General features: G+C 42.5%; 1 protein-coding gene across 1 annotated transcript in view; it reads left to right on the top strand.

Moving 5' to 3' along the window:
* Positions 1-1,992: 1,992 nt before the first annotated feature.
* SUCLG2 (succinate-CoA ligase GDP-forming subunit beta) overlaps positions 1,993-26,688 on the top strand; it is a 236,451-nt gene continuing 211,755 nt past the window's right edge. The window contains exon 1 of the mRNA XM_084634188.1: positions 1,993-2,147. Coding sequence (XP_084490314.1) covers positions 2,064-2,147 — 84 coding nt within the window. The 5' untranslated portion in view covers positions 1,993-2,063. The remainder of the gene's footprint in view (positions 2,148-26,688) is intronic.

Raw genomic sequence — 26,688 nt, 5'->3', positions numbered from 1 at the left:
CCCAACCCCTCTCGCCCACAGACACCGCAAAGCCCCCTCCCTTTACACAACCCCTCCCCCACACAGTGACCCCCGACTTCCCTCCACAACCCCTCCCCCACACAGACACCCCCAAACCCCATTCCTCTACACAACCCCTCCCCCACACAGTGACCCCCCGACTTCCCTCCACACAACCCCTCCCCCACACAGACACCCCAAAGCCCCCTCCCTCTACACAACCCGTCCCCCACACAGTGACCCCCCCGACTTCCCTCCACACAACCCCTCCCCCACACAGACACCCCAAAGCCCCCTCCCTCTACACAACCCCTCCCCCCACGCAGACACCCCATAGCCCCCTCCCACTACACAACCCCTCCCCCACACAGTGACCCCCCGACTTCCCTCCACACAACCCCTCCCCCACACAGTGACCCCCCTGACTTCCCTCCACACAACCCCTCCCCCACACAGACACCCCAAAGCCCCCTCCCTCTACACAACCCCTCCCCCACACAGTGACCCCCGACTTCCCTCCACGCAACCCCTCCCCCACACAGTGACCCCCGACTTCCCTCCACGCAACCCCTCCCCCACACAGACACCCCAAAGCCCCCTCCCTCCCCACAACCCCTCCCCCACACAGTGACCCCCCGACTCCCCTCCACACAACCCCTCCCCCACACAGTGACCCCCCCGACTTCCCTCCACACAACCCCTCCCCCACACAGACACCCCAAAGCCCCCTCCCGCTACACAACCCCTCCCCCACACAGTGACCCCCCCGACTTCTCTCCACACAACCCCTCCCCCACACAGACACCCCAAAGACCCCTCCCTCTACACAACCCCTCCCCCACACAGTGACCCCCCCGACTTCCCTCCACACAACCCCTCCCCCACACAGACACCCCAAAGCCCCCTCCCTCTACACAACCCCTCCCCCCACGCAGACACCCCATAGACCCCTCCCTCTACACAACCCCTCCCCCACACAGTGACCCCCCCGACTTCCCTCCACACAACCCCTCCCCCACACAGACACCCCAAAGCCCCCTCCCTCCACACAACCCCTCCCCCACACAGTGACCCCCCCGACTTCCCTCCACGCAACCCCTCCCCCACACAGTGACCCCCGACTTCCCTCCACGCAACCCCTCCCCCACACAGACACCCCAAAGCCCCCTCCCTCCCCACAACCCCTCCCCCACACAGTGACCCCCCGACTCCCCTCCACACAACCCCTCCCCCACACAGTGACCCCCCCGACTTCCCTCCACACAACCCCTCCCCCACACAGACACCCCAAAGCCCCCTCCCGCTACACAACCCCTCCCCCACACAGTGACCCCCCCGACTTCTCTCCACACAACCCCTCCCCCACACAGACACCCCAAAGACCCCTCCCTCTACACAACCCCTCCCCCACACAGTGACCCCCCCGACTTCCCTCCACACAACCCCTCCCCCACACAGTGACCCCCCCGACTTCCCTCCACACAACCCCTCCCCCACACAGTGACCCCCCGACTTCCCTCCACACAACCCCTCCCCCACACAGACACCCCAAAGACCCCTCCCTCTACACAACCCCTCCCCCACACAGTGACCCCCCCGACTTCCCTCCACACAACCCCTCCCCCACACAGTGACCCCCCCGACTTCCCTCCACACAACCCCTCCCCCACACAGTGACCCCCCGACTTCCCTCCACACAACCCCTCCCCCACACAGACACCCCAAAGACCCCTCCCTCTACACAACCCCTCCCCCACACAGTGACCCCCCCGACTTCCCTCCACACAACCCCTCCCCCACACAGTGACCCCCCCGACTTCCCTCCACACAACCCCTCCCCCACACAGTGACCCCCCGACTTCCCTCCACACAACCCCTCCCCCACACAGTGACCCCCCCGACTTCCCTCCACACAACCCCTCCCCCACACAGTGACCCCCCCGACTTCCCTCCACACAACCCCTCCCGCCCCCGGACACGCCGACTTCCCCCCACATCACCGCCAGCCGGGCAGGGCGGCGGCTCCTCCCCCGGCTCGGGGCAGCTCACGTGGCCCGGCGAAGATGGCGTCTCCCGCGGCAGCTCAGGCCCGGGCCGCGCTGCGGGGGCTGGCCCGCCGCTCCGCCCTGCTGAGGGGCAGTTTCCCGGTGAGTGCGCCCGGCTCCCTCCGCCCGCCCCGGGCTGCTCAGGGACGGGGGGCAGCTCAATGAGGGACCCCCCCGTCCCTCTCCTTGGGGGGGGGCTGATCAACGAAGCCCCCCCCCTCCGCACTGTCTCCCTCTCTCCGGGGGAGGAGGGGGGGGTCAGTCAGTGGGGGCCCCCCCGCCCCCACTCCTGGCCCCTTGCCACGGTGGGTGCTTAATGCGTGCCCATCAGACCACCCTGCCGGGGCAACTCTGCGGAGCGCTGTCTGTTCCTACCTGCCGACTGCCTTTTCCACTTCGTGCACCTGACGAAGTGGGTTTTAGCCCACGAAAGCTTAAGCCCAAATAAATGGGTTAGTCTGGAAGGTGCCACAAGGACGCCTCGTTGTTTTTACTGATACAGACTAAGGTGGCTACCCCACCGAAATCTGCAAAGTTCGCAACCCTCCGATTTCGGGCAGCGCTCCTGCTTTTCCTGGTCTCCCCTGCTGTGCTGTCAGAGGCAGCCCTAGTCCTGAAGTCAAGGACAGTCGCCTCATATGAGGGGCGCGCAGACATGCTAGTAACCTAATGATGGCACTGAGGTTATCGGATGTTTGGGGTTATGCCCTTACAGCAAATGAGGGATGTGCTGGATTTGTCAAAAATATACAAAAACCAGGTACCTCCAGTGAGCACAGCTACTCTGAAACGTATTTTTAGTAATGTTATCATGCCTGGGATGGTGGAATAAAAATGAAATGGAAGACCACCAGATTTGCCCTTGGTGCTCTTTGTTCTAGGAGTACAAATCCTGTAGGCTTCTGTGGGAGTTGCTCTTGTATAACTAAGGGAACTGCTGGGTCTGTGATGTCCAGGGCACGCTAGTTTACCTGAGAAGGTCAGTAATTGACCTGCATGCCATAACTTTGTGAGTCTTAGTGGCGTTATGAAACAATTAATGAACTTTTTCATATAGCCTTTAAATTAGGCAAAACTTCCCTGTAAATTAATGGGAGTTTGGTGTTCACCGGGACTGCAGGATCAGGCTCAGGCTCAGGGTGTATAGTAATAGTCATGGGGATAAAATTAGACACACATTGTAGACACTTACAGTATCATTGGCAGCCAACTGCTTTATTTTTCCTTTTTATCAGGTCAGCAGCTGCACAGATATTTGCTTTGGTCCATGCTTCAGAGTATAAGTATTTTCCCAGTAGCAATGCCCTCTAGAGCTAACAAAGCATGTTTCCAGTCCTGTTCTGCTCTGCTGTGCTCTGCAGGTGTCATTCCTGGTAGTACAGTATTATGTGAGTTTTATTTCAGATAAAGTACGTTGTTGATCCTGACATCACTTAATGGAAAAGAAATACAATGTATAATCCATACAAATTGCACCGGCAGATGCCTGCACCTGTCTGAAGCTGTATAGACTTCAGTAGGGCTTAGTGGTGGGTGCAGAGATCTGTTCATGTGTATCGGTTTGAACAGTAAGACCCAGATCCATAAATGTATTTGAACTCTTAACTTCCATTAATTTCAAGGGAGGTTGGAAGCTTAAATACCTTTTGAGGATGTAGGTCTTTATGCCCAACCTTGTAAACACTTACCGCAGGTGTTAGGGCTCAGTTCTATGAGTGGTCCCACAGAAATTAATAGAATTATTCACAGTAGTAAGCACTAGGTCGAATAGCGTTTGCAAGAATGGGGCCAAAATGGGATACAGTGCCTTCAGATAAAAAACAATGTGGAGTTTGGTGGCACCTTAAAGATTAACAGATTTATTTGGGCATAAGCTTTCATGGGTAAAAAATCCACTTCTTCAGATGCATCTTCTTTTTTACCCATGAAAGCTTAAGCCCAAATAAATCTGTTAGTCTTTAAGGTGCCACTGGACTCCACGTTATTTTTCTGGATACAGACTAACACGGTTAGCTCTGAAGCCATCCAGGTATCTGATGTGTATGTTCAGTGTCTTGCGCAATGTGGCTTCAATATTGATCAGGGCCTCTGCATATTATTGTAATAGAAATAAAGAACAGTGATTAAAAAGGTTTTTAGTCCATTTCTTCCATGATTCCCCACATTTAGCTTCTAATTCATTAAAACATGTTTATAGGCCCCAGTCCTTCAACCACTTGTGTGTAACCTTTAACTACTGTGAATAGTTTCACTGATTTTGATGACACTACGCAGGTAGTAAAGTTAAGTGTTTGCTAAAGTGTTTGCTGGAATGGGGCCTTAATTTGTACACTTTGTGTATAGAAGCAAGGACTGTGTAGGCCCCTCTTGCTGTCTGAGATAGAGCTCTCTGTTGTCATAGTATCCTTTTGTGAGTATATTTGTACTGGAATTTAGCTCACTCCCCTGTAATCTTGGTGATTTATTTGCAGAAATGCTTTTTGTCTCGAATGAGTGTTGCGTGCTATACAAAAATGATGGATTTTTTCCTGTTGCCAAAACTGACTGCACTGGTCATTATTGTATTGAAACAGAGAAGTCATTTGAATGAATGTGGGTGGTACTGACTTTGAAATCTTCAAGAACAAACACATTCCTCTATAAAACTTAATTTTAAAGGAGCAGTATATAGTACTTAGTCTGGTCTTTTGTCATAGTTCCAGGTTTCAGAAATGGTATTGCATAGTTTTCCCAATAAAAGTAAACTACAAAACATTTCTTACACTTTAACTTTTTGTTGGTTGTTACATTTTTACGGGTGTTAGAGTAAATTTCGTAGCCTGATTCCTAACTTCTTTTCTCTTATATTTTTAATAAATTATGCAATGGTTCCTGCTTACAGAGATTATATCTTATCAAGTCCTTCAGGAAAAATAAGACATGGATTTTAGTTGTCCACAGTGTCCCTGTACAAGAGAATGCATGCCCACTCTTCTTGGAGCAATATTTATAAAGCTCTGAAAAACATGCTAGAGACCATTCTGTGACAGAATTCAATGGGCCTGCAAGATTGAAGTCTCCTCTTTTCTTGAAGGGGAGTTGGGTCCTCTGGGAGTATAGGGTGTTTTCAAAATAGTCTCAGAAACAGTAAACTAAATTTCAGCAATGAATATAAACAACGAATAATTGAGACTGGATTATTACAAAGTGCTCCAGGCAATTCTTCAGCCTTCTAGTGCAAAGTATATACTATGTGGCATATGTGTCTAGAAGAGCATTATGAATCCTTATTCTCAGGCTCAGTGAACGTGGAGAATCCCCTTCCATGGTATAATCTTGTCACGTCTCCAGGAAGGACTCCCTCTTTCATGTCTCATTGAAAATGTCAAATCATGATTTAGTGACAGGAATCACCTGTAAAAACTTGCCAATTGCCTTAGCAAAATTAGCAAGTTTTTAAGGGTAGCCACTGAAAATCCATATAAAATCTTCCATCATTTCTGCAAATGGAGAAAACTTTCCAACCAGCATAGTAGTATCTGAGGGTGATATTGATCCAAATAAAATTCATGTTCTGCCATACCACAAATGGATATAATAAAAATAAATTATAGTCCAAAACCAGAATTCTCACACTTTTCCTCACGTGTCTTTAGCTTCATGTAAATTATTTAAACCTTTCTTGGAGAATCAGACTGTACTTCAGTTTGACTCTTTGTAGATGACAGATTTGCCCTTGAGCTCTAGTTGTATTATGTTCAGAGGGCCTTGAACCCTGCAGGCATGTAGTGCATGAAAAGCTTGCAGATTTTCATGGATTTCCTTGTAAAAAAACAAAATGTGGAGCAAACCTTTGGCCCATTCCTCCTGTGCTAATTTACAGATACATGACAGTTCCATTGGACATTATGATAAATCTGTTATGATATGGGGAAGCAGTGGTCATTACTGCAAAAATAATGTTTTTTCCCGAGTCAGATAATGTCCGTTGGGAAATCTAACCTTAGGTAGGCCCTGATCTTGCAAGTAATTCCATGCAGATGGACCCTTGTGCCTTTAAGACAGTGGGACTCTGTGCTGGTGACCACAGCTTTATTTAAAGGCAAAAAAACTTTGCCATTCATTTACTTTCTATTCTGCTTCTATTGAGCACTTTTCAGACTGTCTTTTAGGTATCTAGTAGAGCGTGTGTGAGTGAGAGACAAAGCCAGGTGGATAGACCACTGCAGTGGGAGCTGAGAGGGACTTCTGGGTACTCATTCTGACTGTGCCACTCTGAGGATAAGGGGACACATCCTCCCTACCTTAATTTCCAACCAGTTCACCTAAACAAATGTCACCTCACATCGGTATAGTTTGAATTAATTAGCAGTTTGTAAAGCCTAGTATAAGAATAACTATTGGTACCAATCTACTTCTAATGTACTGTTTATAGCTGTGGGTAGACACAGTCTCTGGAGAATTAGTATTCATTTGTAAGAACAACTTGGTGCTCTTGGAAAGAGTTCTTGTATTGTGTAGGTATCAAAGTCACTTTCCTCCTATCACCTTGTTTTTACGGTATATGTTATATAGTAACATATTTGGTAATATTCTGCCATATCCTTGCAAAACAGTGGGTCAGCAGAAAATTTTGTTTAACCTCATTTAATTCTGTTGTCTACCAAATGACCTGCAGAACAGATGTCATGAAGAATGCTTAGGAGTTTGAGCCTGGGTCCTTAATAACCACAGTCTCCTTATATACTCATTTCTCTTTATACCCTTCTCCTTTCCTTTTTTTAGAGGGTTGACTATCATAGTGAATTGTTGATTCCTTTGCCTTTTAGGGATGCCATTTTGTTAAATCCAGCTCATTGTTTAGTACAGTTTTGTGGTTACTTAACCAAACTCCTGCTGAGTGTCTGACCACGCCTTCAGTTGACTCTCTGAGTGCATTGTTCCCTCAGGCATCCCAATCTCTTTTTTGTAGCTTCAAGCATATACATCGCAGCTTTGAGCATATACCCTAAGGAACTACTCCAGCAAATCCACTTCTTTAATATGCTCTGTTGAAGAAGCAAGCTTCTAGCCATCTGCTGAACCCGTTTATCTGTACTGTCATCTTTTTTACACTAAGTTCTTTAATAAAATGTGGTGCTTCGTGATATAAGTGTGACTGGTCATGACAGTAACTTAGAAACTGGTAATTATGCACTGATCCATAGTTAATATTGATTCAATTAAAAATCAGATCAATAGTTTAGAGGCTTGGAGTTATGGGATGCAATTAAGTAGAGGAAAACTTTAGATTGAATATTGAAGTATTTTCTAACAGTGGAGTTTACTAGACTGTTGCACAGGAAATGTTGGTACTCTAATGGCTTGTGCCATTTAAAAAAAGAGATTGGACAAAGCACTGAACACATACCGTAGGCAGAAATCCTTCCTTGGCCTGACGATGTACATGATGACCTGAAGCCTTCTCTTATCTATTTTCTGATTTATCCTGCTGCTGCTGACATAGTCTCACATAGCAGCCAAATATTGTTGATTGTGTAAAGGGAGAATTCAGAAAAGTTACAGATGGTAACAATAACATCTTTATACACACAAACATTTATTTGTAAGGACAGATTTATTTTACATTGTTAATCCCATTATATGCTGATTCAGAGAACAAAATATGTTCAGTAAATATAGGCTTGTGAATATCACCTTTATCCACAGAGGAATTATCAGCTTTCTATTTGGTTGATTTTCTCTCTCTCTCTGCTTGCCCATAGACTTCTCAAACAGCAACAGTTCTCCATCTTCAACATATTGAATTAGGTTTTGTTTCTTTTTGTCTGTCTGTCTGGTGACCTGACAACTTATAAGTCACTGTCTGGAGAAATCATAATATTGTGGTTACACATGTCCTCAGTGTTGGGTGGATGCATAGTGGACTTTGTCTTAAAGCAACTCTTTTAATTTATGTAAAGTTCCCTTTTTAATATCTTGGGGTCCATAGATAATATGGTGTATTTAATGGTTCTGTGACAAATTCTTATAGAAATATAAAGCCCTTGATAGTAAGTCAGCATTCAAAATTATGACTGTTCTGTGAATGTGAAGTGTTAAAATTGTTGCTCTGAAAGTCATATATTCATTTGTGTATATTGAATGAAACACACTCTTTAGGTTTTACTTAATTTGAGTAGTACTGATTACTGATTGGCATTGGAAAACACAGTAATTTAAACATTCGCTTCTACCCTCTGTATCCTGCATAATTAATAGTTCAGGTTTAGTTTTTTTTCTTTTCATAATATAAAGGTATGGATTCTTGCTGTCTACCAGTGAAGGACCAAAGGTTATATACAAGTTCTTATCAGCTAAATGAGGTTGTACAAGCTGCATTGTAAATGTTGCAATTTTCCTGTGTGCTTTGTTGCTCTGCAAAATGAATGTGACTTTTTATATAGTGCCCATGCAATTTAAGTTAATAAAGCTGAGATTCATCTTAAAGGTGGTGTAGTAGATGGAATGCTGACCTGCAGGATTCAGTGGACCTTAAATTAGGTCCTTGTCCCAAACTGAATTAGGTTTTTATGATTAAACTGTACGTGGAAGAGTTTCATTTGTCTGAAAATGAATGAATAAATTGAGAATATCAGTAACAGCAATTTTAAAAAATACCGATTTATATAAAAAGAAAAGGAGGACTTGTGGTACCTTAGAGACTAACAAATTTATTTGAGCATGTTAGTCTCTAAGGTGCCACAAGTCCTCCTTTTCTTTCTGCGAATACAGACTAACATGGCTGCTACTCTGAAACCCATTTATATGTTATGTATTCAGAATACTTTAGGAACAATAAGGAAGCTCTTGGGAATAAAAACTGGCCAAGATGAAAAATGGGAAGGTATTACAAGAACAGGTAAACTCGGGGGGGAAAAAATGAGGTAAACGCTAAAAAACTTTTTTTTTTTTTCAAAAAAACCCCACACCTCTAAAAAAAACTCTTAAAAAAAAAAGAAAAAAAAATCTCAATTTGTGTTGCTGAAAATTTTTTTACCAATGGAACATTTCATTACTCTTTTAGGTCTTCCTCTAAGGGGTCCAAAGACTAAAGTATAGTTAAATAGCTGCCAGGAAGGCAGTTACTACTTAACAAAAAAATAAAACAGCTCCTGATACACAGTATTGGCATGAAAGAGTCTGGTAAAGGAAAAATATACAAGTGCAAGGCAGAGGTGAAAGTACCATGAGAGTGACTTTGGAATTATGAACAAAATATTCAATTCACACTAACATATCACTTGCTGTAATTTTTAGATATATGTTATAGCTGTAACCAAAGCTATGCAGGAAAAGCCATTTGCAGTGCACAACAAGAAATTGTATTGGTCTCACAAAACCCAGGAATGGTGATTCATATTCTTGAGTGCCATCTAAGTTTAATCATTTATTTATATATATATATGTAGACGTCTCTTTTTATAGACCATTCCTATAATAATGAGCAAACTGAGACAGAGGTTAAGTGACTTGCTTGGCGCCACAGATGTAGTTGGGGCCAGAGCTGGGTTGAGCATTCAGGAGTTCCTGACTCCCACTCCATTCCTCAAATACAGAACGTGAGCGGCTCCACCTCACTCCCGTTTTTCAAATGTCCAATATGAAACTGGTTTGAAGACTATTGGCCGGTTACTGATTCAGCTATTGGTAGATGAGCCAATGTTCTCACTCCTCTATTCATTCTGTACTGTCTCTTACGTGAAGTTGGTGTGGGTTGGCATTGGCTTTGCAAGTGACCTGTCACTTAGTGCCTCATTAATGTTGTCAGCTGTCAGGTAAGTAGTGTGTTTAGCTATTGGAAGAGCATACTTCTGATGAAGGATTGCTTTCCCTTAATCCCTCAGCTCACTGATTAGCTTTTATTGAATGAACTTCCCTAGGTCTAAATGTCTCAATCATTTCAAATGGCTAAGCATATGCAGTGAATGTGCCTGCATTTCCAGGAAGCAAGATTGCTTTGTCTTAAAGATGACTTAAAAATAAATTTATTTTTCTGGGTGTTTGATCAGTGATGCTGGAAATGTAGAAATTCACTTTAAGGTCAAAGTCTCTGATGATGAAGAGATAACACTCTTTGTCAGAAGCTGGGAATGAGTGACAGGGGATGGATCATTGATGATTAACTGTTCTGTTCATTCCCTCTGAAGCATGCGGCATTGGCCACTGTCAGAAGACAGGATACTATTGGGCTAGATGGACCTTTGGTTTGACTCGGTATGGCCGTTCTTATGTTCTTAACACTGCTTATAGTGTCCCAGACCCTTGCTTTGGGATTTGATGATGGCAGCAGTGTAAATTTCCATCATGTGGTTTTCCAGTACCCAACATGACTAATTGAGAAATACTGGTAAAAAGTGACCTGCGATAGGTGGAAAAAGATACTTGTAACATTTGGTCCCCTATTCCAGCCACACCAGTATCTGTTTGGCACTTATTTAAGGGCTTGCCTCAATGGAATATTATTTGACTTTTCAGTTTCTCTCCAACTGCCTGACCCAGGAAATCAGAAGGTTGTACTCCTTCATGGGTGTACCATGGTGACTTGAGCTCATTTCACTCTAGTCTGTGGAAACTATCTACTCTGATACTTCACAAAAGGGAGCTATGTAAACCCACCTGGGATTAGTAAAGTAAACTGTCTTTCATGTCCAATGTGTACCTTGACAATTCTGTTTATATCTTATGTTTTCCTCTAATTTTCATCTCTCTTTCTATTACTATGGATATTTGCATCTTTATTGTTTAAAAATGTGCTGCTGGCTGCTCAAAATCATAATCCACTGTGGTGATGTGATTGGATACCATAAAGATTATTAGTATGTGACTTCAAGTAATACAGAATAGGAGCAGAAAATTTCTTTAAACAGTGATTCCATTTTATGCTTGATTCCCTAGTAAACACAAGAGAATACAGGCAAATATTGGCCAGACTGTTTCTAAATTGAATGTTTATCTAAGTTTTCCATAAAGTGTCAATGACTCCTGTCACTATGCCTTTGTGGGTCACAACTGAGAATACCAATTTCAGGACAAATTGTTGAGAGTAAGGGTGGACAAACCCCAAAACTGGTGGTTATTCTCCCTATAAGATATACCAGACCAGCAACAAAAGTAAACTTCTGTTTCACCACACTGGTTAACAAGAAGTCAGAAAAGCAGTCTCCTTAGACATTTTCCAGTCCTAGATTCAATACCCAGGCACTAGACTTAAAGATGGGTGGTTATTAAAACCACTGTTGTCAAACCAAAAGGTTCTTCTGCTCCCAAAGGACCACCCAGGTCAATATACAATTCAGATCTGATCCAATAATCACGCTGTTGCGAATCCTTTAGAATCTAAAATTTAAAGGTTTATTTATAAAAAGAAAGAAAGGTGAGAGTTAAAATTGGTTAAAGGAATCAAATACATACAATAAATGAAAAGTTCTTGGTTCAGGCTTGTAGCAGCGTTGGGATAAACTACTGGCGTAAGTCAAGTCTCTGTTTGCTTCCAGATCATTGGAAGATCCTCAGTCCCTTGGTTAGAATGCTCCCAGTAGTATAAGTTCATAGTCCAGAGGCTTGAGCAGGAAAGAGGCAAAATGGAGATGTTTCCAGGGCCTTTTATAGCTTCTGCCATATGGAGGGAAATCCATTGTTTCAAACAAAGCCCTCAGGACAGCTAGTGGAAAATGACAGGTAGCAAGATGGTGGGTGTTGTCACATGGTCAAGGCACATGTTCATGCATGATTTCACTTAGTCACAGCAGAGGGCATTACCTATTCTATGTTGTTCACATGAAAGTCTATCAGGCGTCGATGGGTGTCTTCCATGGTCCATTGTGAGTTAAGCCGCTTAATTTGATGAGCCACTTAATTTGAATAAAGAAAAGGAGGACTTGTGGCACCTTAGAGACTAACCAATTTATTAGAGCATGAGCTTTCGTGAGCTACAGCTCACTTCCTCAGATGCATATCGTGGAAACTGCAGCAGGCTTTATATATACACAGAGAATATGAAACAATACCTATTCCCACCCCACTGTCCTGCTGGTAATAGCTTATCTAAAGTGATTTCCAGCACAAATCCAGGTTTTCTCACCCTCCACCCCCCCACACAAATTCACTCTCCTGCTGGTGATAGCCCATCCAAAGTGACAACTCTTTACACAATGTGCATGACAATCAAGCTGGGCTATTTCCTGCATAAATCCAGGTTCTCACATCCCCCCCACCCCCATACACACACAAACTCACTCTCCTGCTGGTAATAGCTCATCCAAACTGACCACTCTTCAAGTTAAAATCCAAGTTAAACCAGAACATCTGGGGGGGGGGGGGGGTAGGAAAAAACAAGAGGAAACAGGCTACCTTGCATAATGACTTAGCCACTCCAAGTCTCTATTTAAGCCTAAATTAATAGTATCCAATTTGCAAATGAATTCCAATTCAGCAGTTTCTCGCTGGAGTCTGGATTTGAAGTTTTTTTGTTTTAAGATAGCGACCTTCATGTCTGTGATCGCGTGACCAGAGAGATTGAAGTGTTCTCCGACTGGTTTATGAATGTTATAATTCTTGACATCTGATTTGTGTCCATTTATTCTTTTACGTAGAGACTGTCCAGTTTGACCAATGTACAAGGCAGAGGGGCATTGCTGGCACATGATGGCATATATCACATTGGTGGATGTGCAGGTGAACGAGCCTCTGATAGTGTGGCTGATGTTATTAGGCCCTGTGATGGTGTCCCCTGAATAGATATGTGGGCACAGTTGGCAACGGGCTTTGTTGCAAGGATAAGTTCCTGGGTTAGTGGTTCTGTTGTGTGGTATGTGGTTGTTGGTGAGTATTTGCTTCAGGTTGCGGGGCTGTCTGTAGGCAAGGACTGGCCTGTCTCCCAAGATTTGTGAGAGTGTTGGGTCATCCTTTAGGATAGGTTGTAGATCCTTAATAATGCGTTGGAGGGGTTTTAGTTGGGGGCTGAAGGTGATGGCTAGTGGCGTTCTGTTATTTTCTTTGTTAGGCCTGTCCTGTAGTAGGTAACTTCTGGGAACTCTTCTGGCTCTATCAATCTGTTTCTTTACTTCTGCAGGTGGGTATTGTAGTTGTAAGAAAGCTTGACAGAGATCTTGTAGGTGTTTGTCTCTGTCTGAGGGGTTGGAGCAAATGCGGTTGTATCGCAGAGCTTGGCTGTAGACGATGGATCGTGTGGTGTGGTCAGGGTGAAAGCTGGAGGCATGCAGGTAGGAATAGCGGTCAGTAGGTTTCCGGTATAGGGTGGTGTTTATGTGACCATTGTTTATTAGCACTGTAGTGTCCAGGAAGTGGATCTCTTGTGTGGACTGGACCAGGCTGAGGTTGGTGGTGGGATGGAAATTTGAATAGTCCCTTTAAGATACGCAGGCTAAATATTTTATGGGTGTTACCCCCGGAGAAAATGTATTTGAAATACAGGTATAGAGCCAATGCTCATAACTTCAAATACAAAAATGATACATGTATACAAATATCATAATCTTATTCATCAAATCATAACCTTTCCATAGACACCTTACTTGACAACCTTTGTACAAGATTTGTTCCAATTATATAATCTCATATTTTAATCAGATAATGTCACAAATCCTTAACAGACTTTTAAGAAATATATTCTCTAATGTACAGCAGTATTGAAAAGCTTCGTTGATAAAATGATTACTTGAGTTAGAAATTCAGAAGCACTTCTGACCAGCTCATTGGTCATGACTTGGGTTTCTTAAGAATTCAGAAAGTTTAAATTAGGATGAAGTAAGTATACTGAAAATTCATAGGAAAGCATAGTCTGAACATCATAAATATTTTATCTTTTTGTAGGTTGTAAAACAGCCTTAGATTTTCTTTTTCTGCTGGCTGTATTAAATATGCAAAGCATTTTTTCAATGTTATATTTTGCATAAAAATGTAATTTTTACATTGTAGAAAAATTATGAAGTTAAACATTTTATAAGATGAGAGCAAAAATATTAAATTTCCCCTTAAGATATTTAAAATAAAAGGAACATTTCTAATTTATGTGGAGAAGATATTTCATTTCACTCTTTCAGTTAGTAATGCATATCACCAACAATCATTTCTTTGCAAAGGCAGGGAACATATTAGAGTATTTTCTGCAACTGATTACACAGTTGTATATTGCAGTCTATTTTCAATAGATACTTCAAAGCCCTTATTTTTAGGTCCAGGAAAGCTACCTTTCCTAAAGCTTTGAAGTTTAAATAAGCAAAATGGCCATAATTTGGCTAAAATTAATTACTAATGGAAAACAGTGCTATTGATAGCTAGTCCATTGACAAAATAGAATTGAATCCAAATTTTTATTATGCATACATTTTATCCAAAAAATAGGCTTATTTAAAAGCAATGAAAATTGGGTCCAGAAATGTGAAGGTGCTCTGAGCGCCTTTGAGTTGTAAGCATGTGGATGCTCAATAAACATTCTGAGTACTGATTTATTATGATGAAGTTTTGTAAATCCTGAAGTTTGTTTAAAAACTGTCATAAAGGTTTATTTCGCAAATGTTTTCTGATTTAATCTGGTGTGTGACACTAAGCAAGACAAGGTGGGTGAGGTAATATCTTTTACTGGGCTAACTTCTGTTGGAGAAAGAGACAAGCTTTCAAGCTTACACAGAGCTCTTCTTCAGGTCCGGAAAACTTACTCCAGGCTTGGTCTAGGAGCTTATGTTGGTATAACTATGTCGCTCAGGGGTGTGGAAAATCCATCCCCCTGAGCAATATAGTTATGCCGACCTAACCCCTGGTGTAGACAGCACTATGTTGAAGGGAGGGCTTGACATAGCTACCATCTCTCGGGGAGGTGGAGTATGAGAGACATTTCCTGTTGGGTAGCATCTTCATTAAGCTCTGTAGTAGGACAACTGCACCACTATAAGTGTAGACAAGCCCTCAGAGCTAAATACAAGCTAAATAAACAGATTATTTAACAAAAGTAGTTAACGCCTTTTAAGGGACCATTCAAGGTGAAGTGGCCTGTTAACACCCCTCCAGTCATAGGGAGGAAAGGAAGGGGTGGGGGAAGCAGCTGGCTGAGGGGGAGGAGTTAGATTGTTGCAATAAGCCATAATTCCAGTGTCTCTGTTCAGTCTATGGTTTTTAGTGGCTAGTAAAGTTATGCATTTAAGCTCCCAGACGCCTCTTTTGAAAGTGTTTGTGTCGGTTTCCTTGGCGAATGAGCACTCAGAGGAAGGGTGACCATATTTCTCAAAGTGAAAACGGGACACCGTGCGAGGCTGGCCCAAACCACTTGGTGTTGTTGCTGGCCTAAGGTGCACCCCACCCTCCTGTCCAAGGCCGCCGTTGCTGCTGGCTTCCCCTTCCGAATGTTCCTTTGCACCCCACTTTTTTATCCAAACTGGCCATTTGTCCCGTTTTGCTCTTGCCAACTGATCATACAAAATTACGTCGTTATAACTACATTGCTCAGGGGGTGTGAAAAATCAACAACCTTAAGTGACGCAGGTATTTTGACCTAACCCCTGGTGTAGATGGAGCTATGTTGATGGGAGGGTTTCTCTCGTCGATAAAGCTACCACCTGTTCCCAGGGCAGTTGGAAGAGCACAGGAGGGCGCCAGGCTATGGTGTGAAAGTTCTGTTTGTTTCTCCTTGATGAAACCCCCCGCCCCTTGGTTCACTCTACTTCCCTGTAAGCTAACCACCCTCCCCTCCTCACTTCGATCACCGCTTGCAGAGACAATAAAGTCATTGTTGCTTCACATTCATGCATTCTTTATTAATTCATCACACAAATAGGGGGATAACTGCCAAGGTAGCCTGGGAGGGGTGGTGGGGGAGAGAAGCACCGGGAGGGGTGGTGGAGGAGGGAAGGACAAGGCCACACAGCTCTTTAAAAGTTTAAAACTTTAAAACTTATTGAATGCCAGCCTTCTGTTGCTTGGGCAATCCTCGGGGGTGGAGTGGCTGGGTGGCCAGAGGCCCCCGCACTGCGTTCTTGGGCGTCTGGGTGAGGAGGCTATGGAACTTGGTGGAGGAGGGCGGTTGGTTACACAGGGGCTGTAGCGGCAGTCTGTGCTCCAGCTGCCTTTCCTGCAGCTCAACCATATGCTGGAGCATATTAGTTTGATCCTCCAGCAGCCTCAGCATTGAGTCCTGCCTCCTCTCATCATGCTGCCACCACCTTTCAGCTTCAGCCCTCTCTTCAGACCGCCACTTACTCTCTTCAGCCCGCCACCTCTCCTCCCGGTCATTTTGTGCTTTCCTGCACTCTGACATTGTCTGCCTCCACACATTCGTCTGTGCTCTGTCAGTGTGGGAGGACAGCATGATCTCAGAGAACGTTTCATCGTGAGTGCGTTTTTTTCGCCTTCTAATCTTCACTAGCCTCTGGGAAGGAAAAGATCTTGTGATCCTTGAAACGCGTGCAGCTGGTGGAGGGGGAAAAAAAAGGGGACCCTCCCTGCTGAACATACACCAAACTACATTATTGCTAAGTGTGAAAGGGTCAGACTAGGGAACAATCAGTTTGCAATCAGACTGATTATAAAAGACCAAGAAGGAGCACTTGGCAAAATCAGTTCTAGGGCATATAGCAGGACAGAGAGGGACGAAAAAATGGTCCTGAAACCTTGAAGTTAAAATGTTTGTTGTAGTATAGTGGTTCTCAAACTGGGGGTCGGGACCCCTCAGGGGTTCATGAGGTTCTTACGTGGGGGGGGGGTCACAAACTGTCAGCCTCCACCCCCGCTGTTTTAGTAGGTTTCAGAGTAACAGCCGTGTTAGTCTGTATTCGCAAAAAGAAAAGGAGGACTTGTGGCACCTTAGAGACTAACCAATTTATTTGAGCATAAGCTTTCGTGAGCTACAGCTCACTTCATCGGATGCATACTGTGGAAACTGCAGAAGACATTATATACAGAGACCATGAAACAATACCTCCTCCCACCCTGCTCTCCTGCTGGTAATAGCTTATCTAAAGTGATCATTCTCCTTACAATGTGTATGATAATCAAGTCAGGCCATTTCCAGCACAAATCCAGGTTTTCTCACCCCCCCCCCCTTTTTTCCAAAAACCACACACACAGAAGCTCACTCTCCTGCTGGTAATAGCTTATCCAAAGTGACCACTCTCACTGCAATGTGCATGATAATCAAGGTGGGCCATTTCCAGCACAAATCCAGGTTTTCTCACCCTCCCACCCCCATACACACACAAACTCACTCTCCTGCTGGTAACAGCCCATCCAAAGCGACCACTCTCCCCACAATGTGCATGATAATCAAGGTGGGCCATTTCCAGCACAAATCCAGGTCTTCTCAAACCCCCCCCCCACACACACAAACTCACTCTTCTGCTGGTAATAGCTCATCCAAACTGACCACTCTCCTAATCAAGGTGGGCCATTTCCAGCATAAATCCAAGTTTAACCAGAACGTCTGGGGGGGTTAGGAAAAAAAAGGGGAAATAGGCTACCTTGCATAATGACTTAGCCACTCCCAGTCTCTATTTAAGCCTAAATTAATAGTATCCAATTTGCAAATGAATTCCAATTCAGCAGTTTCTCGCTGGAGTCTGGATTTGAAGTTTTTTTGTTGTAAGATAGCGACCTTCATGTCTGTGATTGCGTGACCAGAGAGACTGAAGTGTTCTCCGACTGGTAAAAGAATACGTAAAAGAATAAATGGACACAAATCAGATGTCAAGCATTATAACATTCATAAACCAGTCAGAGAACACTTCAATCTCTCTGGTCACGCAATCACAGACATGAAGGTCGCTATCTTACAACAAAAAAACTTCAAATCCAGACTCCAGCGAGAAACTGCTGAATTGGAATTCATTTGCAAATTGGATACTATTAATTTAGGCTTAAATAGAGACTGGGAGTGGCTAAATCATTATGCAAGGTAGCCTATTTCCCCTTTTTTTTCCCTAACCCCCCCAGACGTTCTGGTTGAACTTGGATTTATGCTGGAAATGGCCCACCTTGATTATTGTGCACATTGTGGGGAGAGTGGTCGCTTTGGATGGGCTGTTACCAGCAGGAGAGTGAGTTTGTGTGTGTATGGGGGTGGGGGGGTGAGAAAACCTGGATTTGTGCTGGAAATGGCCCAGCTTGATTATCATACACATTGTAAGGAGAGTGATCACTTTAGATAAGCTATTACCAGCAGGAGAGTGGTGGGAGGAGGTATTGTTTCATGGTCTCTGTGTATATAATGTCTTCTGCAGTTTCCACAGTATGCATCCGATGAAGTGAGCTGTAGCTCACGAAAGCTCATGCTCAAATAAATTGGTTAGTCTCTAAGGTGCCACAAGTACTCCTTTTCTTTTTACTGTTTTAGTAGGTAACTGGCAAAGATCAGTTAAAAGTGGTAAGTGTGGTGTGTTTGTTTTTGTATAAATAAGGATTGTCAATGCTCCCCTTGCTGCCACAAGCTTCATTTCCTTTAGATATTTGCAGATTTTCCTGCATTTCTAATGGCAGCAGGTTGGAATATTCAAGTTATAAAGCGTATCAATGTTTCTGAAACATTTTGGAAAACTGGGAGTTGCACTGTGTGTGATGCTATGGCTCAGGATTTGAGAAATGCTCTCTCCAGTGGCTAATAGGAAGTTTTCCTGTGCAAGAACTGGCCCCTTCTGAAAATCCTAAGTTTCATTTATCTTCGCAACCATACAGGATTTTTTTAAAATTTTCAGAGTGTGAACCGAATGTAAACCAATTCAGTGCTGTCTTCCAGACCCTCCTCTGCTGCTCTAGTTGCCTCTACTTATTCATAGATTCATAGATACTAATGTCAGAAGGGACCATTATGATCATCTAGTCTGACCTTCTGCACAACGCAGGCCACAGAATCTCACCCACCCACTCCTGCGAAAAACCTCACCTATGTATGAGCTATTGAAGTCCTTAAATCGTGATTTAAAGACTTCAAGGAGCAGAGAATCCTCCAGCAAGTGACCCGTGCCCCATGCTACAGAGGAAGGTGAAAAATCTCCAGGGCCTCTGCCAATCTGCCCTGGAGGAAAGTTCCTTCCCGACCCCAAATATGGCCATCAGCTAAACCCTGAGCATATGATGCTGCTATTTCAAATCCAGTTTTACTCTGCTGCTGCTTGGGAAAGCTTTGAGAAATGTTAAAAGGTGGGCTTGAGGGAACAAGAGAGAAAAACCCACAGAAGTCTCCACTAGTCCCCAGCATCTCCCTTCCCCTAGGAAGCAAGAGGCTCTGGGGTAGGGCGAGGGAAAAGAGTGAACGCTGTGAATTCCCTGTTCCATCCACTTTAAAGATACTTTCCCCTGCACGTATGAAGTTTCTCAGCATGACATAGGTATGTTTGCATGGGCGTGGAATAAAAATCTACTTATGGAAAGTGAATTTATCTTTATTATTCTCCATCCCCTGGTGGCTGCTGCTAACATTCAAGACGTTAGCAGTAGGTGCATATGCATTGTGATAGTTGGGCCCGCCCAGCAATCATTACAAGGTTAGTAATACACTGCAAACAATGCCAGGCTCAGCACACTACAGCAGTAGTCCCCAACCTTTCTGTGGGAATGGCATATTCCTATTCCCAGAAGACTGTGGCGGGCGCCAGACACCCCGCTGCCGAAATGCTACTGACCAGCGGCAAGAAGCATCGCTGCCGAAATGCCGCTGAGAAATGGCAACGCTTCTCGGCGGCATTTCGGCGGGCGGTTCTTCTGTGGCCGCGCTCGGCGGCGGCTTTTCGGCGGCACGGTGTCCTGCGGGTGCACACAACTGCCCCAGCGGGCACCATTGCACCCGCGGGCACTGCATTGGGGACCCCTGCGCTACAGCAACACACATTATTGTGGCTCAGGGTTAAAATGCTCCTTCAAGGCCTCCCTCAGCTGAACAGTGCCCCCTCCCGTTGAGCTCCTCTTCCAGTCTTGTGTTCATAACGTACAGCACGGTACTGAAGAGCAGTGCAGGATTCATGCTTTCTGACAGAGATGGTAGGTTACCAGGGCAGGTGAAAAGCATCTGGAAACCTAGCAGGGTGCCCATAGAATGATGGGATTGAGAAACCTGCGTCGTGAGACGTTGTATCTGCCCCTGTGAGGCATTGCAAACCCCTTCCTAAAACACCCTGTGGCCAGTTGCACGGGGGATAGCTACTTCATATTGCTTCTCACTCGTTCCTCATTCTTCCTTGCAGGGACCACCTATAGGACTGAGAGTGTAGATGAGTCTCCATATTCATTCAGTTCTTCTGTCTTTTAGATTCTGACCTCCCCATGTCAGTTGTGGTGGAGCAGTTTGTGAAAGGAAAACTTGTCCAGTAAGAACTGGAATAGGTGACTCATTTTTGATGATCCATAAAACAGCTAGTAGATATATAAACTGCTGTATTTTTGGCTACTTTGGACACTGGCCATCTTTGAGGGAGAAACCTACAGTAAAAGTCACCATGTCCAATTACTCTGTTCCTGTCGCTGTTTGTCTTTTTCCCCCTGCACCCTACTCTTTACCGTTGGTACTCTTAATTATGTTGGACTTTGCTTAAGTGATTCATTGTTTGCCTTCTACCATGCTGGATTTTTTTTTCCTAATCACTTGTCAGTGAACAGCAAAGACTTCAAGTGTTGTTGCTGGTTCTTTATTTCTCTTTACTTGAACTTCTGGTTCATGAAGATGTACAGTATTCTTTTACTCTACACAGTGTATTCAGCTTTATCTTTTAGAGTCTCTTCTGTTTTTTTGGTGCCTTTATTATTATAATTATTATTTTAAACTGTCAGCCATGGGCTTTGTGAAGGTCATATGTCACATGAACTTGCCATACTGGATGTTCTCCTGCATAACTCTTGCTTCCACTATCTAAAGATCATTTTAATTAAGATACATTTTAGCTCAAAGATATCTCATCATGGAATACATTCTAATTCTATAGTATGAGACAATACATTCATGTAATGTTTAAGAAAAGTTTTGTAAATGAGTTCCAATAGTTCATGGATTAGGGACCCAATTTTATGGGGTTCCAGGGGCTTCCGTATAGATTATTTAGGTTAATCTTTCTATCTACCCAATGGGACTCAGTGCTCAGTCTAGAAGATACCATCAGAGATGCTTAGTTTTGCAGTTCTCAAACTGTGGTTTTCTGTCTCCAGAGATAACATGCTTGTTAACAGCAAAAATGTTTTAAAATAAATAAATATAGAGAAGTGAGAAATAACAGACCTCAACCCTGTTGTCCTCTGCAAATTTGTGTATACTGAGTCAATCAGTTACCTCTTTCTCAAAGTGCAATGTTTCAAAAAGTTCAGTGAATAGAAGATTGTGGGGGCGGAATAGATCTGGACAAGGAGAAGAAGTCTGGAGATAAATGTGATAAGGGAGGGACAGGCAGTAGAAACAAAAGTGAAGCATATTCCCGAAGTCTTGAGGTCTTTCTGAGTGTAGCCTTCATTGATTTGAGATCTACGATACCGTTCTCTCACTAGAAGGGAAAACCTATAATGGCAGCAGGCTGTAAAAGAGACCCAGTTTGGGAATATTTTAGTGAAGTACTTCTCTACCTGTGGGTAAGACAGGGATGCGTGCAAAATGCAAACAGCGCAACAAAGAAATGCAATGTCTGGGTGCCTGAATGAAACAATGTCATGAGACAATGTCATGAGAAGTGTTCCTTCTCAGGAGGAAGCTCCGCTCAAGATGATGAAAGGAACATGTCTGAACATGCAGGATCTTCAGGTTGGTAAACTTTTTTTATTTCATGCTTTTCTTAAGGACTGCCTTCTAGTCTTCAGTCTTCCTTCTAGACAATTCTTGAATTCTTGTGTTTGAGCAAAAAAATATAGTTGTTACTCTATGGTACTATCATTTTAGATGTAGTTGTGATAAAAAATAAATAGCTGAAATAGGGAGATCTTTCTTTTACAATTTCACCTTTAAAGTAGTATTGGGTGTCAGTGAATGCAATGAGTAATACTAAATGATGAGCAGTATGGTAATTAATAATTAAATAACTGCATTGACTTATTTTGTTTAGGAGAATCCATCCTCAACATACAGGATTCTGAAGACTATCCACCTTCAAGATCACCATCATTTTCTATAGTTTGAGTTTTCTTCCAATGATAGTGTTTCAGTCACATTATATATGTCACATAGCCACAGTATATCACCTGTAGCAAAAAGGAAAAAAAAATATCTTCATCACCCAGAAACAACCATAGATAAGTTTGTGATAAGAACCACCAGATTACAAAAAGAGGTAATTGATGGAAAAAATTGCCCGATTTGTTTATGCAACAAACTTTCCTTTCCGTATGATTGAAAACCCACACTTCATTAACATGGATCAGTCATTAAAACCAGGATACGGTCCACCCAACAGAGCAGATGTCACAGGCAAATTGCTGGATAAAGTGTATAAAAGAGAAATTGAGCAGTGTGCAAAAGATCTAGAGGGTAAAATTGTTAACCTGAGTCTTGATGGGTGGAGCAATGTCCACAATGATCCTGTTTGTATGTGCTTGTGTAACAACAGAAGAAGGGAATGTCTTCCTTACAGAAACAATTGATACATCAGGAAATGCGCACACAGCAGAATACTTACGAGAAGTAGCAGTAAAAGCTATAACAAACTGTGGGGAAAAAAATTCAAGTGTCTAGTACACAGCTTGGGTCACAGACAATGTTGCAAATGTATCCAAGATGAGAAGAAATTTAGAAGAGAGTCCCAAGCTAATTACTTACAGTTGCAATGGTCATTTGATGCACCTCCTCGCCAAAGACTTCAGTGTTCCAGAAATAAAGGCTAATGTTGAAATTGCAAAGTACTTCTGAACAACCACTTTGCAGCAGCTGCTCGGAAAAAAGTGGGAGGAACCAAGCTAACTCTCCCACAAAACGTGCGATGGAACTCAGTAGTGGACTGTTTTGAGAGCTATATAAAGAACTAGCCTAATCTGATGATAGTTTGTGAACAAAATCGTGAATAAATAGATGGCACTGTCACAGCCAAAGTTCTCAACATTGGGCTTAACAGAAATGTTGAACACATGCTGAGTATCCTGAAGCCTATTTCTGTAGCCTTGAATAAAATTCAGGAAAATAGCTATTTTATTGCTGATGCTATTGAAATTTGGAAGGAACTGAGTGAGATCTTAAAAAGAGAAATATGCAATGACAAAGTTAAATTACAAGCATTAAAAAATGAATGGGACAAGCACTATCTCCAGCTCATTTTCTTGCAAATATTCTCAATACTCAGTACCAGGATGAACCCTTAACTGTTGAAGAAGAGGAGTTGGCTATGACATGGACATCTAGCGATCATCCCTCCATAATGCCAACTATAATAAACTTCAGAGCTAAGGGTGAACCATTCAAGAAATATATGTTTGCTGATGATGCTTTAAAGAAAGTCTCACCAGTGAACTGGTGAAAGTCACTTAAGCACTTGGATTCAGAGATGTTTGAAGTGGTAATTTCACTTTTTAACAGCAGTAGCTTCTTCTGCCGGAGTAGAAAAACTATTTTCTTCCTTTGGACTAATTCATTCAAAATTGAGAAATCGTTTGGGACCTGAAAAAGCAGGAAAGCTTGTTTTTCTTTTCCAGATTATGAACAAACAGGAAAATGAAGGTGAAGACAACTGAGTTAGCTGCAGAAGCCAATATTTTAAGTTTCTCATGTTGACCTGGCTGACATAGTTGATTTAATTTTTTTTTAAATATTTCATTTAACTATTTTAGTTAAAAAAATTTTTTAACAAAAACAAACCTGATTTTAAAAAACTTGAATGTTTAACTAAATTGAAAAAGTCATTTGCTTGTTTTGTTAAAATATTATGTGTTGAAGAAAAAATCCAGAACACATAACGTTGTTGTTTTAGTTGAATAAAACAATTTAAATGTTTGTCAGGTGATATTCTCCTAATACAGCATGGCAAGAAAATCCTCCAAATACTAATGAATAACCTGCTGGTTTGCAGATAGTTCACCTCCCAATGACTTCATAAATATCTGCTTCATTTACCAAAGGTAAATGAAATAACCAAACAGAAATTCATTTTCTAATATAGCTGTAAAACGAATCTGAAAAGTTTTCAAAATAAATCACTTAAAAATGTATAGTGTGTACCTTCTAAAAATGAAACCTACATCTATCGCTGAGTTGTGAAGAATATGTATTAAGGTTATAACAACCAAGAAGAATTCCCTTTTATGTAGAAATCCATGATTAAATCGAGTTTTCCTGACTAGTGATTTTAAATCAAATCCACCCTGATCCGACACCTACTATTTATTTAGTTGTGTCACTTTTCCAGCTTCATTCTGTCCCTTCAGACTAGCTGTAACTGCTGTTGCTTATTGTTGCTGTCCTTGTGCACCATTTTATTTCCTCTCTGCTGAATTTTAGCTCTTTGCCCCTTCTTTTCTTGTTACTAGCCTTGTGAAAATGTTCAGGTTTGATACTGTGAATGCAAATGTAGCCTTGTTGCTGTTTGTGGGATGCTAGTTTTTTGTCTTTTCAAAGAGAAGTAGTCCGCATGGCTAATCTGGCCATATTTTTGCCCACAGGTATTAATATAGATATTTATTGAGTATTCGTTTAAATGCTTGTTGGTTTTTATAATATTACAGAAGTCAAAACCAGTATTTGCTTTTATATTATGCTGAAATTAGAAGGAAGGAATAATGTTATTTCCCACTTAAAGTGCCTGTGAATACATGATAAAAATTTAATTGAGAGAATAATACAGATATTGCTTCGAGTCATTTTCCCCCATATATGAAAAACCAATTACCTTCTCCTTCTGACCCTAGGAGCTATTTAAGTCAGTCAGATTCTGAACAGATTAAAACAGAGAAACCTCGCTCACAATCCAAGAGGAATTGTGAGTTGAAAGTTTAATACCTACTTGTGTTTTTAGGGCCATGTAACACTGCAGTACATTTATAGATAGCCTGTTAGTTACACTTTTTATTTTTTAATTAACATTCCTCTAGGGAGGTTAGAATTTAATAGTAGCATGCTCCAAAACTGAAAATATTCAGATACAATAGATGGTTGAGTGGGAAACAAGTTGGTCATATTCTTTAGGGTGTGAATGCAACTCTTTTTAGGACCTGTTTCTGTTGCCTTCAGTGGTGCAGGTCAGGTCTGCAGGTCTTGATTTTCAGAATCTAGCCTCCAGCTCTGGCTATAAATACTTATGGGCACTAAGATTTGCATGCCAAAGTGATGCATTCAAACATCTGTGTTCACAGGTGATAGAATGTTCACACTCACACACAATCCTGTGTGTGTGTGTGTGCGCGTGCACAGGTGTTAGTCTCTTTCTGCTTCATGTGCAGGTTTTCATGCTGAGGTATGCATGTGCAAAACCGTGCACGCCCAATTGGAGACTGGGTTGAGGTTCCACTGGATATCCTTTAATATCATTTAAAAAAAACCAACTGGTCATATTTTAACTTTATTTGTGTAATTGAACTGTTTAAAACCAGTATAATAATATTTTATAACCTTTATGATCAACACAGCTGCCTTTCCTTTGTTCATATGTAGGAGGTGATGAATTAGTGATGCAGGAACCTTGCTATAATAATCCTTTTTAAAAATATGGTTCTCTTGATAGTGTGGCTGCCTACTTCTCACAAGGCAGCTAAAGTCAATGCAACAAATTAGTTGTATAAACTTTTTAAATTTAATGATGATTTGGGGTTTTCAGTCTTTGCTTTCTTAGTTTGTGCTGAAATGATCATTTCTCCCATTGTCCTTTTTTCAAGCAAACTGGGAAAAAGAGCGGCTTCTTTTAACTAATGGGGAAAATGGTTAAGAGTACAAAATGGCTGTCCTTTTCTCACTCTTTTCAGCTAAAATAATTTCGCTTTGTGGAACTGAAATGTCACTATTTCAGGTAAGCACTTCCCTTGATTTCTGTTAGATTGTCATTTTCTTGATGTTTCTTGCTGGAATGTGCTGTGTTTCTTGACTTTCTATCTGTAGTCTGCTGCGGCTTCTGTTAAACTACTTCAAAACAGCCTGCTTTGTAATGACAAGAGGAAATTGGCTTTCCATTGAGTCTCAAAGTCTGTGAAAGACTTTAGGGCAAGATCTGTAAAGTCCGACAGAAGACAAAGCTCTAGTTTGAGTGCATGAGATAATACTAAATTAGTGACATACATCAGATGGCTTATGTGAAAATCTCCTTGAATCATATTAAATGTAGACCTTCTGAAGTCTTGTTATTCCAAGGGATGAACTCCCCAGTGAGTTTGGGTGATTGTTCCAGAGAGACAGGACTGTTGTCCTGTAGTTAGGACACTTGACAGACTTGGGTTCAAGTCTCTTCTCCACTACATACTTCATTGTGTCTAGAGGCATGTCCCTTAGCCTCTCTGTGCCTTAGTTCCCCATATGTAATAGAAGTGTTATGAAGGTAAATGTATTAATGAATGTGAAGAGCTCACACACTGAAGTAATGGGGGCCATATAACTACCTAGGATACATAGATCATTAAGGTCTGCCAGTTCTTCACAAGAAAGTTTCAAGACTGCAGAAAATGGTCAGCTTTGACTATTTCCAGTGTGTACTTGATATAAATCTGGGCTAAAGCCACATTTAGACATGCAAATTGAGAT

The sequence above is a fragment of the Lepidochelys olivacea genome, assembly GCF_965140295.1.
Source record: "Lepidochelys olivacea isolate rLepOli2 genome assembly, chromosome: 7".
Lineage (NCBI taxonomy): Eukaryota > Metazoa > Chordata > Testudines > Cheloniidae > Lepidochelys > Lepidochelys olivacea.
Note: the sequence above shows the minus strand (reverse complement) of the source record. Positions and strands in the feature narration are given on the sequence as shown.